General features: G+C 35.9%; 1 protein-coding gene across 50 annotated transcripts in view; it reads left to right on the top strand.

The window, feature by feature from the left end:
* The window catches only part of arhgef1 (Rho guanine nucleotide exchange factor 1), a 91,240-nt gene that overhangs the window by 71,897 nt on the left and 2,099 nt on the right, over window positions 1-17,244 (top strand). For 24 of the 50 annotated variants that reach the window (XM_087285908.1, XM_087285939.1, XM_087285907.1 and 21 more), the window contains 16 exons: window positions 3,558-3,713; window positions 4,968-5,158; window positions 5,258-5,404; window positions 8,321-8,403; window positions 8,507-8,632; window positions 8,749-8,863; window positions 10,154-10,254; window positions 10,553-10,627; window positions 10,749-10,824; window positions 10,936-11,103; window positions 13,325-13,412; window positions 13,557-13,682; window positions 15,406-15,464; window positions 15,550-15,678; window positions 15,773-15,892; window positions 16,093-16,265. In XM_087285908.1, the coding sequence (XP_087142034.1) occupies window positions 3,558-3,713; window positions 4,968-5,158; window positions 5,258-5,404; window positions 8,321-8,403; window positions 8,507-8,632; window positions 8,749-8,863; window positions 10,154-10,254; window positions 10,553-10,627; window positions 10,749-10,824; window positions 10,936-11,103; window positions 13,325-13,412; window positions 13,557-13,682; window positions 15,406-15,464; window positions 15,550-15,678; window positions 15,773-15,892; window positions 16,093-16,265 (1,933 nt within the window). 50 annotated transcript variants of the gene reach the window in all.

The raw sequence follows: 17,244 nt of genomic DNA, 5'->3' as shown, positions 1-17,244 counted from the left end.
AACAACCATAACCTAAATAGTTTTTTTAAGTCACATTTTTTTACTTTAAGTCACATTTTAGGGTCTCCTTGAAACATTTCTGTTTTGTTGTTAGAAAATGCAGAGCATTTTTGTAAAAATGTTTGCGTTGTTTTTTTGCATGTTTTTTTAGTTTGTTTGCGTTGTGAGAAAATGCAGCACGTTTAAAAAATAAATGTGTTTGTGTTGTGAGGATTTACAGCTCGTGTGCTGTCAAACTGATGAAGATCTTTTCTCAATTTGCTGCCGTTTTTTTGTCATTTCATGTGTTTTCTTAAATTACAGCATATTAAACTCTCTCGACCACCTTATTTATCCACAATAAATGACTAAAAATGCCAGAATTTGAAAATATCTATAAAATAATAGTCTGCAATTCATGAATATTTTATAGACAAATAGATTTAACTCTTCCCGACGCTAGTTCTATTTTTTTTTTCTTTTGACAACCACCACCAGCATTCCTTGATGATTTTATTCTATTTTCATATGTTTTTTTTTATCACCAATTCAATGCAGATTTCAGGTTTCATCAAAAATGTTACTATTTTGACAAACTGTGAATCTTTTTTTTTTTTTTTTTTTTGCAAAGTAGTGCATTTTTAAGATTTATAATGTATAATTCACAAACAGACCCACATAGATATCAAAACTAGGGTTGCATCGATTATAGATTTTGGTTGTACGATTCTGGTCTGAGGAATAATCACAGTTTCACTCCTATCACATTTATTATGCATTCATTAATCTCAAAACACTACTAGTTTAGGAAATCTTGTCAAAACTCCTTATTGTTTAAAGTATTATTTATTGCTACTTAGTAACTAAATAATACATCACAAAATTATAATAAAAAATACACAATAGTCTATTTCTATTTGTTTTTAAAAAGAAGTGAAAAGTTTTTTTTTTCATTTTAACAATGACAGAACAATAAATAAATACATAAAAATAAGAAGAAATAAAAAAAAAGGATTTGTTTAATGTGAAAATTTGTCTAAAGAAATAAAAAAAACTTCACGCTCAAAAGACGTGACATATGAACGGCCTTTAGTTAATAGCCTCAGCCATAGTTAATCCAGCCTGATCTCATGAGGAAACGTGAGTATTTTACGCTTTGTCAGTTTACTGGCTAATTCGTACAAATTAGTACAAGTTCAGACGCACGAAAATGGACGATTTTAAAAAGGAGGCGTGGCACCTAACCCCACACCTAACCCCAACTTTCATTGGGTGGTGGCAAATCGTACTAAATTGTACGAATTAGATTGTATGAATTCATACAAATTAGCTACTAAATTATAAAATTACGAGTTGCTGTGAAACTGCCCTGGTTAATCCAGTGTGTGCGCGTATTAGCCTCGGTATACAAGCTTGGAACTTTAAACTAGTGCAAAATTGACATAACTTTCTTTAGTTGCAGCAATTTTGTTCTGTGCAGAAATCAGTGTAAAGAAGTTTTTGTGATTTAAATAACCTTGACAAATTAAAGCACAGTTAATATAGAAAACGGTTAATCATTGCATTCTTAATCCACACACATCCATATGTGTGCATTTGTGTGAGTAAATTATAAAATAAATTTCCATAATTTTCTAAATAAATCTGAGGAAACTATTCCCTGTATTGTAGCTCTTTTTTATTAATGTGACCTAAAAACTAGCATTAGCTATGCATTTTTATTTTGCTCATGCAGTTGTTTTTTTATGTGGAGGCATTGTTTGTTGCTGTTGTCCATTGTTCTGCGCTCTTGTCTTGCTTTGTTGTTGGCTTCAGGAGAGCATTGAGGTTTACTTGTTTCATGGTTAGATGTTTTGGTTGGGTTCATGTTGATAAACGGTTTGTAATTTGCAGTTATGCCGTAACCGTTCATTGTCCTATGTTGTTACAGAAAGAAGCCAAGGTGGGTCTGCAGGATTGTCTCTTGGATTTTCTGCCAGTCTCAAGCTTCTGCTGATCCACACACGCTCTGTTACCAAACACAAATTACATTTTTTTTTTATTATCCATATTGTAGGAAATGTTGTACAGTGAGTGGCATGGGTTAAGTTTTAGATTCACACACCCTTAAACTCACTGCATGGTTAAGTATATTTCATCTCAGTTTTTTTGGGCTGCAGGGATTAAGGGCAGAAGTATTTGCTTATTTGGGACGCTTTGCACGCATAGAACCCAATTGCCTGACAACGGTGTTTTATACCTGCGTAATTGAGGTGTTGAATTGCATTGCAATGCTGTAAATGATGCATTGGAAAGAGCTGGAGATGTTTGTTAATGTGGTTCCCACTAGGGTCTTTGAGTCTTAACTGTTGGGGCTGAATGAATCTCCCTGCTGAACTAATGCTGAGATGTTATGTAGTGGTTTTGACATCATTTGTCTTCACATTTCATTCTCTGTTTTTTACTTCAATTTACATCTGTTCATGTGACCTGTTCTGTGGTCTAACCTCATTGTCATCTGTCTGTTCCTTCCACTGGTTTTTTGTTTCTGTTTATTTTTTTTCACACATTTACATGCATTAAAACCTTTATTTTTTTCTTTATTAACCATTTCCTTTTCATTTCCTTTCATTTACCTTTTTTTACTTACCCTTTACCTTTCATTTCTCCTGTCCTTTCATTTCCTTTCCTTCCCTTCTTCCCTTTCATTTCATTTCCTTTCCTTTTCTTCCTTTCATTTTCCTCCATAAATTTCCTTTTCTTTCCTTTACTTCTCTTTTTCCTTTCATTTTATTCTTTTCATTTCCCTTTTTTCCTTCCTTCCTTCATTCCTTTCCTTCCTTCTTTTTACTTCCTCTCCTTCCTGTCATTTTCTTCCTTTTCTTCCTTCCTTTCCTTCCCTTCCTTTTCTTTTCTTCCTTTACTTTCCTTCCTTTCCCTTCCCTTCCTCTTCCTTTCCTTTCCTTTCCTTTTCTTCTTTTCTTTTTTTTAATTTCCTTTCCTTCTTTCCCTTCCCTTTCCTTACTTACTTTTCCTTTTTTTCATTTCCTTTTCTTTCCTTTTCTTTTCTTTCCTTTAATTTCCTTTCCTTCTTTTCGTTTTCTTCTTTTTCTTTCCTTCCTTCCCTACCCTTTCTTTTCGTTTTCTTCTTTTTCTTTCCTTCCTTCCCTACCCTTTCTTTGCTTTCCTTTGCATTCATTTCCTCTACCTAATCATCTTTCTTTTTCCATTTATTTTATTTCCTCTTTCCCATTTTCATTCTTTAATTTCCTTGCATTTCTTTCCTTGTACTTATGATTTTGTGCAATCCTTTCAATTTTTATTTTCTAACTCTAATGCACTACTCATTTTTCCTTTCCTCTCCTCGTTTTATTTTTCCCATTCCTTTCTTTACCTTTTCATTCTTTCTTTCTCTTCTGTTTTACTTACTACTTTATTTCCTTCTCTTCTGTTTCCTGTTTATGTTTTTATACTCGTTAACTTTCCTATTTTCTTTCTTTCTTTCTTTCTTTCTTTCTTTCTTTCTTTCTTTCTTTCTTTCTTCCTTTTCATCATCCCCCCCCCCCCACCACCACATCCTCTTTTTCTTGGGTGTTCAGGAATGTGCGTCGCAGTGAAAGCCTTTGTGTGGAGCGGCGTCACTCTCGTCGTGGTGGCTCTACTCGGGCCAAGCAGTCTCGTTCCCGCAGCGATGTGGATCTCCAGTCAACTTCCACATCCCATCCCCTCTCACCCTCCCCACAGCATTCAGTCTCGTAAGGCAAAACCATCTTAAGACTAACCATCACGCACTCAGAAAACCATCATGTACTCAATATCGACAGGAGAAAGCAGCACAATGGGATTCTTTAGTAGCTGACAGAAGTCAGCGATTATGATGGGCACTACCTGAATGGATTAGTTCACCCAAATATGGTATGAAAATTGCCTGATTATTTGCATATTCCCATCCAAGGTGAAGCCAAAGAGAAATGTAGGTTTTAGGGAAAAATATTTTAGGATTTTTGGATAATCATGCATGAGAACAAGGAAATAATGTTTAGTTTTTCTCAAAGTCATTTGCTAGTAAAGATCCTTAAAGGGCTTATTTAACAAGAGCATGTCTGGGTTTATTTGATGTCAAAATTTAGATTTTTTGCATAAAATGATTACTGAATGGATAATTGAACTCACCTCTGAACCAATACCAAAAGAAGGTTAGCAATAATAATCATGGGTGCCACTGGCCGTTACTGGCCCTATTACAACATTTTAAGTGTGTCGTGAATGAGAGTGGGGGGCAAGGTTGTGGGTAAGTCGCGGACGAAAGTGATAAGTGGGGGGTGTTTTCGCCTAATAGTATCTCCGGGGACCCCAAAACAATCGATTCTGATGCATCAAGCTTAATAATGCATAAATCATGTATTCCCTCTAAGTATGAAACTTAAGTTTAGAGTCCCTAAGTGGATAAATTAAGTATGCTGTATATAATACCTTAATATAAGTTGATCTCATTTTTTGGCGCTTTGGAAATGGAACAAAGCAAACTCTTTTAATGTGCAAAAATGAGGCAAGCAAAGAAGCATTCCTTTTACATCCTTCAAAGTTGTTACCATTTGAAAATAATAAACGTTACTACCTGGTTAAAAACCATCATGTGAACAAAATCCACCAGGAGAAGGCATAAGGATTAGCAATCAATCAATCAAACAAACAAACCAGACAGTCTTACCTACAGTGGTGTTAGAGCACCTATATTTGTCAGCTGGTGTCATGTAGATTACTTTGAGGCTAAAAATGGATTTTGGACTATCAAAAGTGCTCAACATGGAGTTCTGTTTACTTGCATTAGATCCTGGATTGTTTTTCTTGTAAACCTACATTTCTTTCTACATTTCACCTTTGTTCTTGGAAGAATAAACAATAAGGAAATAAATTTTGGGTGAACTATTCCTAATTGTATCTACTTTTACCATGCTTCAATATGTATGGAACCCTTTTAATTGTGCTCCTCTATTTGTCTCTCTCAGTGTGGAAGGTGACAAAACACCAGAAATCGCTCTCCTCACTCCCACTTTTGTCCCGGCCCCTCAGCAAGAAGAGATAGAGCCCCGTCTCCTGGAGCTCGAGCAGGACCCACTCAACTGGAGAGAACTTGCTTCCAGTGAAAGCCTGCATAAGCTGAGCAAGAAGGAAGCCAAAAGACAAGAAGTCATAAATGGTAATAAAAGCAATGGGAAAGAAATTGTTTAAAACAGACTTAATATTTTGAATCAGCCATGTAGAAAGGTGAAATAATTGTTTCCTGTCGTTCTCCCAGAGCTGTTTGTGACAGAACAAGCACATGTCCGTATGCTGAGTGTATTGCAGACAGTGTTTTCTCGTCCACTTGAGAAGCAAGAGTATATGACTGCAAATGAGGTGGCCACCATCTTCTCCAGCCTGGATGACATCATAGAGATGCACTGTAAGTAATTGCCTCAAGCGTTAACGCATTACATTCTGCTTCATTTTAAAGTATTTTGATTGCCTCTTATCTCTTGTGTACAGAAATAGCATATTTTCTATTTCTAATTTGTCAGTTGCATTTATTAAGATTTCTGAAAGCCCAGATTAGTCATGTTGGTGGGAAAGTCATGTTTTATATTTTCATTCAGGAATAAAGTTAAATAGGTCACTGGCGTGTATATTAGTTTTCCTTTCCACAACAAACATTGAAATTGAGCAATATTCAGTAGAGTGCAAAATAAACGATGCAAGTATGTAAAGAGTAACAATCAATATAAAAAAATTTATTATAAACTTCAAACCCAAATTAATTAATTTAATGGTGCAATATGCAAGTTTTTGACTCTTAAAACATAACAATACCATAATATGTTTGCAGATAGTTATGAAACATGCCCAGTTAACACGTGCATATGTTTATCTTTAAAAGAAAATACAATGCTAGAGTCAGTTATTCTCCTTTAAATACAGTGCATCCAGAAAGTATTTTAATGCTTCACTTTTGCTACATTTTTTTTTTGTTTTGTTTTTTTGTTACAGCCTTATTCTAGAATAGATTAAATTAATGTATTTCCTCATAATTCTACACACAATACCCCATAATGACAAAAGGAAAAAGATTTTTTTTTTAATTGTTGCAAATTTTTTAAAAATAAAAAACCTGAAAAAACACATGTACATCAGTATTCACAGCTTTTGCCAAGCACTTAATTAAGCTCAGGTATATTCTGTTTCCACTGATCATTCTTGAGATGTTTCAGCAGCTTAATTGAATTTCACCTGTGGTAAATTCAGTCTATTGGACGTGATTTGGACATGAAAAGGCATACACCTGTTTATATAAGGTCCCAGGGTTGACGGTGCATGTCAAAGCACAAACCAAGCATGAAGACAAAGGAATTGTCTGTAGACTTCTGAGACAGGATTGTCTCGAGGCACAAGGCTGGGGAAGGTTACAGAAAATGTTCTGCTGCTCTGAAAGTTCTAATGAGCACAGTGGCCTCCATCATCTGTATGTAGAAAATGTTTTAAACCACCAGGACTCTTCCTAGAGCTGCCCAGCCATCTAAGCTGAGTGATCGGGGGAGAAGGGACTTAGTCAGTGAGGTGATCAATAACCCGATGATCACTCTGTCTGAGCTCCAGCGTTTTTCTGTGGAGAAAGGAGAACCTTACAGAAGGACAACCATCTATGCAGCAATTCACCAATCAGGCCTATATGGGAGAGTGGCCAGATGGAATAAGGTTGCCAGCAGGACAATGATCGAAACCACACCACCAAAATATCAACGCTGTGGCTTCTCAACAACTCGGTAAATGTCTTTGAGTGACCCAGCCAGAGCCCAGACCTAAATCCTCTTTGAACATCTTTGGAGAGATCTGAAAATGGCTGTAAATCATTGCTTCCCATCCAACCTGATAGAGCTTGAGAGGTACTGCAAAGAGGAATGGGCAGAAATTCCCAAAGACAGGTTTGCAAAGCTTGTGGCATCATATTCAAAAAGACTTGAGGCTGTAATTGCTGCCAAAGGTGCATCAACAAGTATTGAGCAAAAGCTGTGGATACTAATGTACATGTGATTTTTCAGGTTTTTTATTTGTTATAAATTTGCAACAATTTCAAAAAATATTTTTTTCACATTGTCATTATGGGATATTGTGTGTAGAATTTTGAGCAAATAAATGAATTCAATGCATTCTGGAAAAAGACTGTAACATAAAAAATGTAGAAAAAGTGAAGCGCTATTAAAATACTTTCCGGATGCACTGTATATGAATTCTGTATCCAACTGTTGGTCCCAGGATCACAACACAGCGTTTTTTTATTTTAATCATGGAAGCTGTCAAACAAAAGGGGTTAGAGTCAGAGATCCAGCATTCTACATTAAGCATGGGTCGGTGTAAAATTCTGATGGTATGAAAACCTTGCATTAAATATCACTGTTTCACAGTATTGCGATTACTGCTCTTAAATGTTCTTTTTAAATGTCTAGGTAAAAAAACAACAACTTTTTCCCTGTTAACACAATATATGTTATTTAAAAAAAACATTTCAAACATGTCAAGCTAAATGGTTAAAATAAACCATTGACTTCTGCCATCTTCAGTAATTAAAAAAATGTTTTGGATATCTTTCTTTTCTTTAGATATAAAGAAAGCCACTGCACTGTTCAGGTCCCTAGCATGTTTGTATTTTGGTTTGTAAGCGATTAGTTTTTTAGATGTTTCCCGAATAATGGGCTGACCAGCAGCTTTTGCTCTGGAGGATCCTTTTCTGCTGGAGATACTGTTGCCTTACATACCTTATGAAAAACCTTACATATACCGTATGAACGATATAACAGAAAAATGTAATGGTTTTAATACCTTGACTTTTCCAAACAACTGTAAACCTTGAAACAGGTTATGTCCTGAAAAACTTTGAGTGTTTACACTTCTTAATGAATTACAGTCAACTTGATCATTGTTATAACTGGGCCTCCTTAATTTATGCGGCTGACAAATTCAACTTCCGGAGGAATAAGACACTGATTCAGAAATGGAGTCGCAACAGAGTTGTTAATCTGGCAACCTGCATATATGTCAAGTCTGAAGAGGAGCCGGGTGGAAAAAAAAACAACACTCTACAAACATTTTACATTTTGACTGCAGTACGTAGTTCAAACCACTAGGGGTCAACACAACAAACAGCACCTTTAAGCAAAACCTAAATCCAGCAGCATGATAGACAGTATTGCTGTATAAATATTTATTTCTCACAATCAACATGAATCCAAATACTTTTGCATTTGTTTCATTTGACAAAAACTTTAGTTGCCTTCTATAAAATACTGCAAGACTTATCATTTCTAAAATTCATTCTTCCACTTTGTAGATGTTTTCTATGAGAACCTGAAGAAACTGCGTGAAGAAGATGAATACATTGTCAAAACTATCAGCACACCACTTCTCAACAGAGTAAGTGACTTCGAGTGCATTAACCGCTACTTTTCTGTTCTTTTTAAATGCTCTGGAATTGTTTTGCTGTGTTATACATGAAGACATGTCTTGATTTTTGTAGTTCAGTGGATCTGAAGGAGAATGGTTTCAAAAGCTCACAGCACGCTTCTGTAGCTACCAGTCCTGGGCTCTGGAGCAGATCAAGAGCAGGCAGAAGAAGGACCCCCGATTCAATGCTTTTATACTGGTGAACCATTTAAAACACTGCTCAGTCACATAAATGTACTGTTGCACATTGGAACATGATACATTTTTTTGGGAATTAGCTTGGCATCGGTTGGTTTTTCTGTGTTTGTTTTTTAGGAAGCAGAGAGTAAGCCACAGTGTCGGAGGCTACAGCTAAAGGATATCATACCCATAGAGATGCAGAGACTAACAAAATACCCTCTTCTGCTGGAAAACATTGCTAAGAACACAGGTGTGTGTGTGTGTGTGTGTGTGTGTGTGTGTGTGTGTGTGTGTGTGTGTGTGTGTGTGTGTGTGTGTGCGTGTGCGTGCTGCATGCTTATCTGTTTTTATGACACATAAGGACACAAATTTATATAATGACATTATGACACAGGTATTACAAGGAGAAGGTGACTTTTGAGGACATTGCCCCATGTGCCCATTTTTCAAAAGGCTCATAAATCAAACAAAATTAGTTTTTTTTTTTTGTTTGTTTTTTAAGTAAAAATACACAGTTTTCCTTTTGGGTTGGGTTTAGGCATAGGGTTGTGGTAGGACAATATAAAATACAGTTTGTACTAGGGCTTCACAATATATGGTTTAAGCATCGATATCGAAATGTGTGCTTCTGCTTTAGTCACATTGCTAGTTAGGCAATGTTGAGTTGAAATTATGGTTGACCAGAAACCACAGGTCAAAACACATTAGATTTGTGGAGACATTGCCGAATTGAAGCATAATACAGTGAAATTTATCATCTACTTGAGGTTTTAAGACCAGTGAGTATTTTAAGAGTTTAAAGCATTTTAGTAGTGCATAAAGAAGTTTAATAAAGATTCTTTTAATTTATTTATTTATATGATCAAGACTACAAAATGTTATTTTACATTTGATTATCCCAAATATTGTTATACTTTCACCAGAAAACCATGAAATATGTCTTTATTTCACTGTAATATTTGCTCCATTGTGTTTATTTATGACTTGTTTATAATATGTATATAATAAATAGCATTAAAATATATTTACATTTCACACCCTACAAAATCATCCCTTTCAATCTAAAGTAATGACTTGGCAAATAGAGTTATTTAAGTCATCTGGTAAAATTGGATTTATATTGCAATATATATATATATATATATCGCAGAAAAGAAAAATATTGCATTGTCAAATTTTTCCAATATCGTGCAGCCCTAGTTTGCACAACATTTAAACAATGGTAACCTATGGAATGTTCCCACAATTCACAAAAACAAATGTGTGTTTGAAATCTAATGGAATTGAATTGTAAAGCATACAAAACACATATATTAACTTTTCTGATTATAAAATAGCTTATTCATTTTTGAAGATTTGTGAATTTTATTTTCATTTTAAATATTATATTATGTTATATTATTACAAAAACACATCTATTTCATTATTTTGCAATGTTTATTTATAAAAGACTCCTAAACACATTTTTTTTTTATTATTGTAATCTTAAAAAAATGTTGTATGATTGTATAGATGTATGATTAATGTCTGCTTCTCACAGAGGATGCAACAGAAAAAGAGAAAATTAACCAAGCAGCAGAATCCTGCCGTAAGATCCTCAACCATGTCAATGAAGAAGTCAAACAAATGGAGAACCTGCTGGTGAGAACATTTGTTGGATGTTACTAATAATAAACTTGATACTGTATAATGCAGTTTGGCGTTATTGTACAGGCATTACTGCATTGCAGCATAAGCCTTCAGTGTAATTTAAAATTATGAATACTGTGATTATAAGATTTTGGTAATACCACCCAATCTACGTAGACACTTTTTTTTTTTTTTTTTTTTGCTTTATTTGCTTTGATGTTGCATAAATAGCTGAGTTTTATTGAATGAAACTTGATTCATAACTACTAATCTGTGTTTCCCCTAAAATCCTTCCCATATTTCAACTCAGATTTTGAAAGACTACCAGCGTCGACTGGATACCTCAGGACTGAAACCCAGCAATGAACTCTACAGTGAGTACAAGGTAAGAAAGGTCTTGATGACTTATGATATTGAGGAAAAAGTATATATCTTACTGCCATATCAGTTATGTTGTTATTGGAAGCATTGATATGACGTCTACTCTTTTGCTTTTTGTTCATCAGACCATTGATCTGACCAATCGAACGATGCTGTTTGAAGGACCTCTGACATGGAGGGTGACCAAAGAGAAAGCAATCGGTAACTACATACCCAACGCAGACCTCAAATTCAGTGTTTGTCGCACGTTGACAGATGTTTGTCCATATGCAGGGCCTGTTACTCATTCAGTTTGCGTGTGTGTGTTTTCAGATGTGCACTGTGTGTTGCTGTCAGACCTGCTGGTCTTGTTTCAGAAGCAGGATGATAAGATGCTTTTGAAGTGTCAGAGCAAAAGCAACATCGCCGTTCAGGAAGGCAAGCAGATGCTGAGTCCAATCATCAAGCTGGAGTCTGTTTTCCTCAGAGAGGTGGCCACTGGTGAGTTTCAGAGAGAAAATAGAACAAGCAGTAGCCTATGTGTGATGTCCTTTGTGGTGCTGGTTTGAATATACACAATCACTGAATACTGTTTTACATTCATTTCTTAATGAACGATCAGCTAGTGGTGCTAATCACAGTTCTAGAAAAGGGTCCTGTTTGTGTCATAAAATCGAAAACAAGCTTTGCAGAACTTTTCTTCTGGTTATTACTGGTGTGATGTTACGTTTTATAGATTATATAATCATTTAATTTCTTACAATACACAAATTAACCCTATCAGACCTGAATTATTATCAGAATTTGTAGAAGTGCATTTACTATGTTCTTAAGACTTTAATAAATGCCAACCAGGTCAAAACATTGCACTGCACAAACAATATAACATTGTGAAATTAAATATAAAATAATACAGATTGTTAGACACATTATTAAAACTCACAGTTCATTATAACAGACAAACAAATCTAATGTCTAAACTCACTGTACATTATAATGGGCAGATCTAATTACCATATAAATCTTTAATTATGGATTTTTGATCGGATGATAAAAGTCCAATCTAAAAGACAGCAGGCTTAAATTTGATTGTGCTCTGGAAGCAAAAAAAAGAAAAAAAAATTAAATAATCAAACAAAAACAACAAAATCTATTTGACGTTTTTAGCCACATTAATAAAAAAGGTCATTAGTCCTACTTTATTAAGGTACTATTCTTTCTGTTAACAAATCATGAACTATGATAACTAAATTAACATAATATGTAGAATACGCAAAGTAGATATTTAGTATTTAATAATTGACAATATCTTTTTAATAGGCAGGTAATAAGCCGCTAGTAAAAGGTTTAAGAAACCCTCGAGCACTTTTTAAACATTTTTTAACAGATTTGTGTGTGTTGAGCATCAATTAAGACAACTTGTCAGCTAATTTCATGTTCCTGTTTTAAAATCATTTTTGGGGCGAATAAAATTTGGTGAAGTAGCGCGTATCTGCCGGTCTATCTGCCGGTCCACAACGTGTCGGTTTCTCATTCTTATTCAGGGCGGAGTTTTTCTTATCCTATGAGAAGACCCTGTTTCTTAATTATTGATTATAATTAGTGCTTAATTATTGATTATAATTAGTGCTTTCCGAATGCAAGACAGACCTGCCAATCTGTGAAATATGATTCCGAGCACGGCACGCATCATTTAGCCATTAATGAAGAGTTGTATGTGCTTGTTTCTACGAAGTTTGTTGCATGTTTTTCCCCGCAATGCTGTCAGGGCCGATACAGCAGAGCTGTTGGTTTGCAGCAAGCATTTTTGTTCTGAGAGCTGTACGACAGTTGGAGAATGGTGAACTTAGTTTTTTTTTCAGTTTGCCTATGTTTAAAATCCTTCGGATTACCGGCAGGGCTAATGGTTGAAATAGATAGAGAAAGAGACCTGTTGCACTGCTCCACTGTGTCTGCATTCAGGCCCAGGGATTCAGGAGAAGAGAAGTCCTTCTTGTTTAGTGTTTATATAAATTATTATCTTTATAATGATATAACAAATTGTGGTTACTTGTATATATGAAATTCTGAATAATATGTAGCAGGGCATTAAATTACTTTACTGTTTATTTCTTTGCATTTTAAGTTCTCCCAACGTTTTGTGTCTGAATTTTTATATATATATTTTTGTCTGATTTTGTAAACTAACTGACAGTTGTTCGTTCTCCTTTTTTTCCCCTGCTCTGTTGGCCATGCCCGCTGCTCCCTCTGCTCACAGTGCTCCATGCCCATCAGGAAGCTTTTTTTTTTTTTTTTGAGGTAGACTTGAACTGAAAGAGGGAGATTTCATGGCCATTTATTAGTGAGAATTGGTGCTTAAAGTAAAATGTTACCTATCAATTTGCCTGTAAATGTCTCCTTGTAACTAGAGCTAGTCTAGTCCAACTGTTCTTTTTGGTTTTATCATATTTAATCAACATTGTCACGTTTTTGGTAAGCTGTTTTTTTTTTTTTTTCTTGACTAAATAAAAATTAAATATGAAATTCCTATAAGTAAATTCAGTAATTAAAATCTTAACAGTACATAAATAACAAATTAAATTACATGTTTATTTACTATTAAAACAAGGGCATTTTTAAAATAGTTTTATTAAATAAAAAAAACATTCTTCCAGGTTTATTTTGCAAAGAATAAAGCGTGATATGAAGCTACTTTTGTTTTTGTTTTGTTTTTTCTTATCAGACCCGAAGGCCCTGTATGTTATCTTCACCTGGGACAGTGGAGCACAGATCTATGAACTGGTGGCTCAGTCTGTCGGGGAGAGGAAAAAGTGAGTGTGTGAACCAGATAAAGCTACTCAATTAAAAGGCTTGCATGAATGACTGACAGGAAGATGTTATGGAACTGCTTTTTATAAATTTAAATCCAGAGCGTGTCATTTGATCTGACACTCAAAGTCTGTTTAATTCTGCAGCTGGACAGAGGCGATTAAGTCTGCGGTTGATGAGCTGAAGAAGGCATCAAAGAGCAACACCAAACTGGAAAGGAATAGCAGGGCTGGCAGTGTGCCAAACAACATTGCTGTACCTCTATATGGCCCGTGAGTGTGATTCATATAAAATAGCAAGAACCAATCTGAACATCTTTTTTTAAGAGATTAAGCACTTTTTAAATTTTTTTCTACTGTTCTCTGAGGTCCACTTATAATGTTATATACGAGTTGGATCATCTTTAAGTACTAGGCTTTTTTCTGTCCTGTTTTGACCCCGCTCATTTGAACATTTTCTCATTTAAAGGGATAGTTCAGTCAAAAATGACAATTCTGCCATTATCTACTCATCCTACACTTGTTCCACAGTTTCTTTCATCTGTTGAACACAAACTGAAGAATGTTGGGAAAAAACAGCTCTTGACTTTCGTATAATTTCTGTGTTACTACTATGGATGTTTATGGCTATGGATGTTTATGTTTTTTTTCTCCCAACTTTATTCAGAATATTTAGTTTTATGTTCAACAGAAGCCTAACCAGGGAGAAGGGCTATAAAAAAAGCCGTAGGTACATTCCAGACGCAACCCATCATTTTGGCTTAAATATAAGCTGATTTTAAACTTAAAGTTTTGAGTTCTGAAACTTAAAGTGCATTTCTACACTCACCGGACACTTTATTAGGTGATAATTAATGATAATTTCTAATCAGCCAATCACATTGCACCAACTCAATGCATTTAGCCATGTAGATTTCTGAAAAAGAGAAAATATTCAGTGAGCAGCAGTTCTGTGGGCTTAAATGCCTTGTTGATGCCAGAGGTCAGAGGAGAATATCCAGTCAGGTTTGAGCTGATAGAAAGGCAACAGTAACTCAAATAACCACCCCTTACAACCGAGGTATGCAGAAGAGCATCTCTGAATGCACAACACATCGAAACTCGAGGCGGATGGGCTACAGCAGCAGAAGACTGCACTAGGTGCCACTCCTGTCAGCTAAGAACAGGAAACTGAGGCTACAATTCACACAGGCTCAACAAAATTGGGACAATAGAAGATTGAACAAATTTTTTCCTGGTCTGATAAGTCTTGATTCAGTGTACCCGTTTTCTGATGGCTACTTCCAGCAGGATAACGTGCCATGTCACTGGCCTTTTGAACATGACAATGAGTTCACTGTACTCAGTTGGCCTCCGCATTCACCAGATTTCAATCCAATAAAGCATCAATAAAGCGGGATGTGACGGAATGGGAGATTCACATCATGGATGTTCAGCCAACAAATCTGCAGCAACTGTGTGATTCTATCCTGTCAATATGGACCAGAATTTGTGAAGAATATTTCCAGTACCTTGTTGAATCTATGCAATGAAGGATTTAAGACAGTTCTAAAGGCAAAAGAGGTCCAACCCCTTACTAGTTAGGTGTACCTAATGAAGTGGCCGGTGAGAGTATTTTAAACCTCATAATTTTAAACAGGTCTTAATTGTCCTATGTCTATGTAAAGCTAATCAATCCATAAAAATACATTTAACAAAAGTTTTATTAAATAACTCTGTTTACCAATGTGGTTTAATTATCTTACTTACAAAACATTACTTTAAACGATACATTTATTTATAGATCTGGACCGACTGTTGTGAATATATTTAGTTTGCTTTAGTTTGAAATTTCATTTATAATGGTTACTGTATATTGGACTTGATGAAACCTGCAGAAACCCTGATACTAAAGAACCCTCTTGAGTGTCAAAAAATCAAGGGAATTTAGATTTGTCAGTTCATGTCCTCCTGTTTGCCAACTTCTGTCAAAACTCTTTCCCTTTTGCTTCTCCAGAGCTCATCCTCCTCTTAGCCCCACTGAAAATGGAGGTGAACTGCTGAAAAATCGCGTCGGTGAGACATTTGCCTCTTGGAAACTGATCTATAAGTTGCTTCGGTGTTGTGTTTTTATTCTGAATTGTGGTTTACTTCACCCCAGGGCGATTTAGTGAGAAGATTCGAGAAAGTGATCCTCCACTCATCGACTATCTAGCAGCCAACGGCTTTGACCTGCTCACCCACAGCCACACACCTCCGGAGAAATCTGCTACTGTTGCTTTGGATGAAGGTCAGCATTTATGAAATGTCATTTCATATAAACATTTTATTGAACAATTAGAATTTTAATTTAATGAAACATTTTTGCTTGTATTTTTTTTCAGTCATGTGTTTGAAGAGGCTATTGGTTGGGAGTATTAGCCTGTCAGATGATGCTCAGACTCTTGGGGAAAACGGTGGGATGGCACCTGAAAGTCAGGATGCAGATGGAACTCAACTGTCAGGTACTGTGCACATTTTGCATCAGGTTTTAAACTCGGGATATTCAGGCTCACATTTTAAGAGATACTTCACTCAAAAATGTAAACTTGCTCACTATTACTCACCCTATATGTAATACAATGTATTACTTACCTATATCATTGTAGGTTGACCTTGTTGTTTTTTCTTCCAATACCGATTTTGAATGTTTTTTTCCCCTCAGTGGAGGAATCGAGCACAGAAGCAGGTCCTGAAGTAGAAGAGCATGAGGAAGATGTAGAGAATAAAGGAGAAGAGGAGAAAGGTATCAGTGCTCCTCTCGTGCTGTCTGAGGAGCGCATGGAGGAGGTGCAGATGAGACTGCAGGCTCTGGAGGAGCAGCTGAAGAGATTGAGGGTGAGGAGCAAACTGGTGCATTTGTGAACATTTTTTTTCAGTTCTTAAAGGTACAGTAAGTGATTTGTCAGAAACGTGGTTAAAAATGTAAATCAATGCCCAAGCAAACAAATTTTTAAATGTTTGCTGGCTGTCTATTCTACGTGATGTATGTGCTGAAAAAAGTAAGAGAGAGATTAAATAAACTATAAACAACATTTTTTTATTAGAAATTTTTAAAGGTTCCATGAAAAAAAAAACTTAGATGTTAGTATCAGTATTATTTGTTTTTGATATCTATTAGCTATTGTGCTCCAAAACAGTGGCAAAATTCACGTTTAGTAGATATAACTCTGATATAAACACGTAAAGCTTGTAGTTTGTCACTTCTGGCTGAAAGGATCCACGGTTTTATTCATGTCACCTCATACTTCAGTTTCTCATCAATGATAACTAATCAAATGCTCTCTAGTATCTGACATGCCCCGCCCCCTTTAAGGGCCTACTCACACTATGCCATCCGTACCGTGCCCAGGCCTGTTTCCCGGATCGTTTGAGAAGTGTGAGTGCGCTGAATCGGGCTCAAGCACGGTTCACTTGGTCGGCCCTGGCCCGGTTGGAAGAGGTGTGCCTGAGCGCAGTTCACTTGGGCTTTGGCACGGTACGCTTGTGTGTGAGTGCAAAATGCGCCAAAGCCCGAAACTGAAAGCGAGACGTGACTTTTAAGGGACTGTTTCATATGGATTTATTAATCATTCTTACTGTTCAGTGAACGAAAACTGCCGTAGTTTATTAAAGGCGCAAACTCCTCACTTCACGACAGCTGCGCGCCTTCAGCAGACCTCCTTATTCCTGCAGCACGAGGGCTTTTATGATTGTTTATGAACGCCAAAAGTGGCGGATCTGTTCGGCGAAATATCTGACTGCGTGTCCCCGCATCCCTAAGGACTGTTTGGCAAAATATTTGACGGCATATCAAACGACTGAAACGATATAACTA

Source organism: Danio rerio, chromosome 16, assembly GCF_052040795.2.
Source record: "Danio rerio strain M-AB ecotype USA chromosome 16, GRCz13ab, whole genome shotgun sequence".
Classification (NCBI taxonomy): domain Eukaryota; kingdom Metazoa; phylum Chordata; class Actinopteri; order Cypriniformes; family Danionidae; genus Danio; species Danio rerio.
This window is presented reverse-complemented; position numbering and strand designations above follow the sequence as displayed.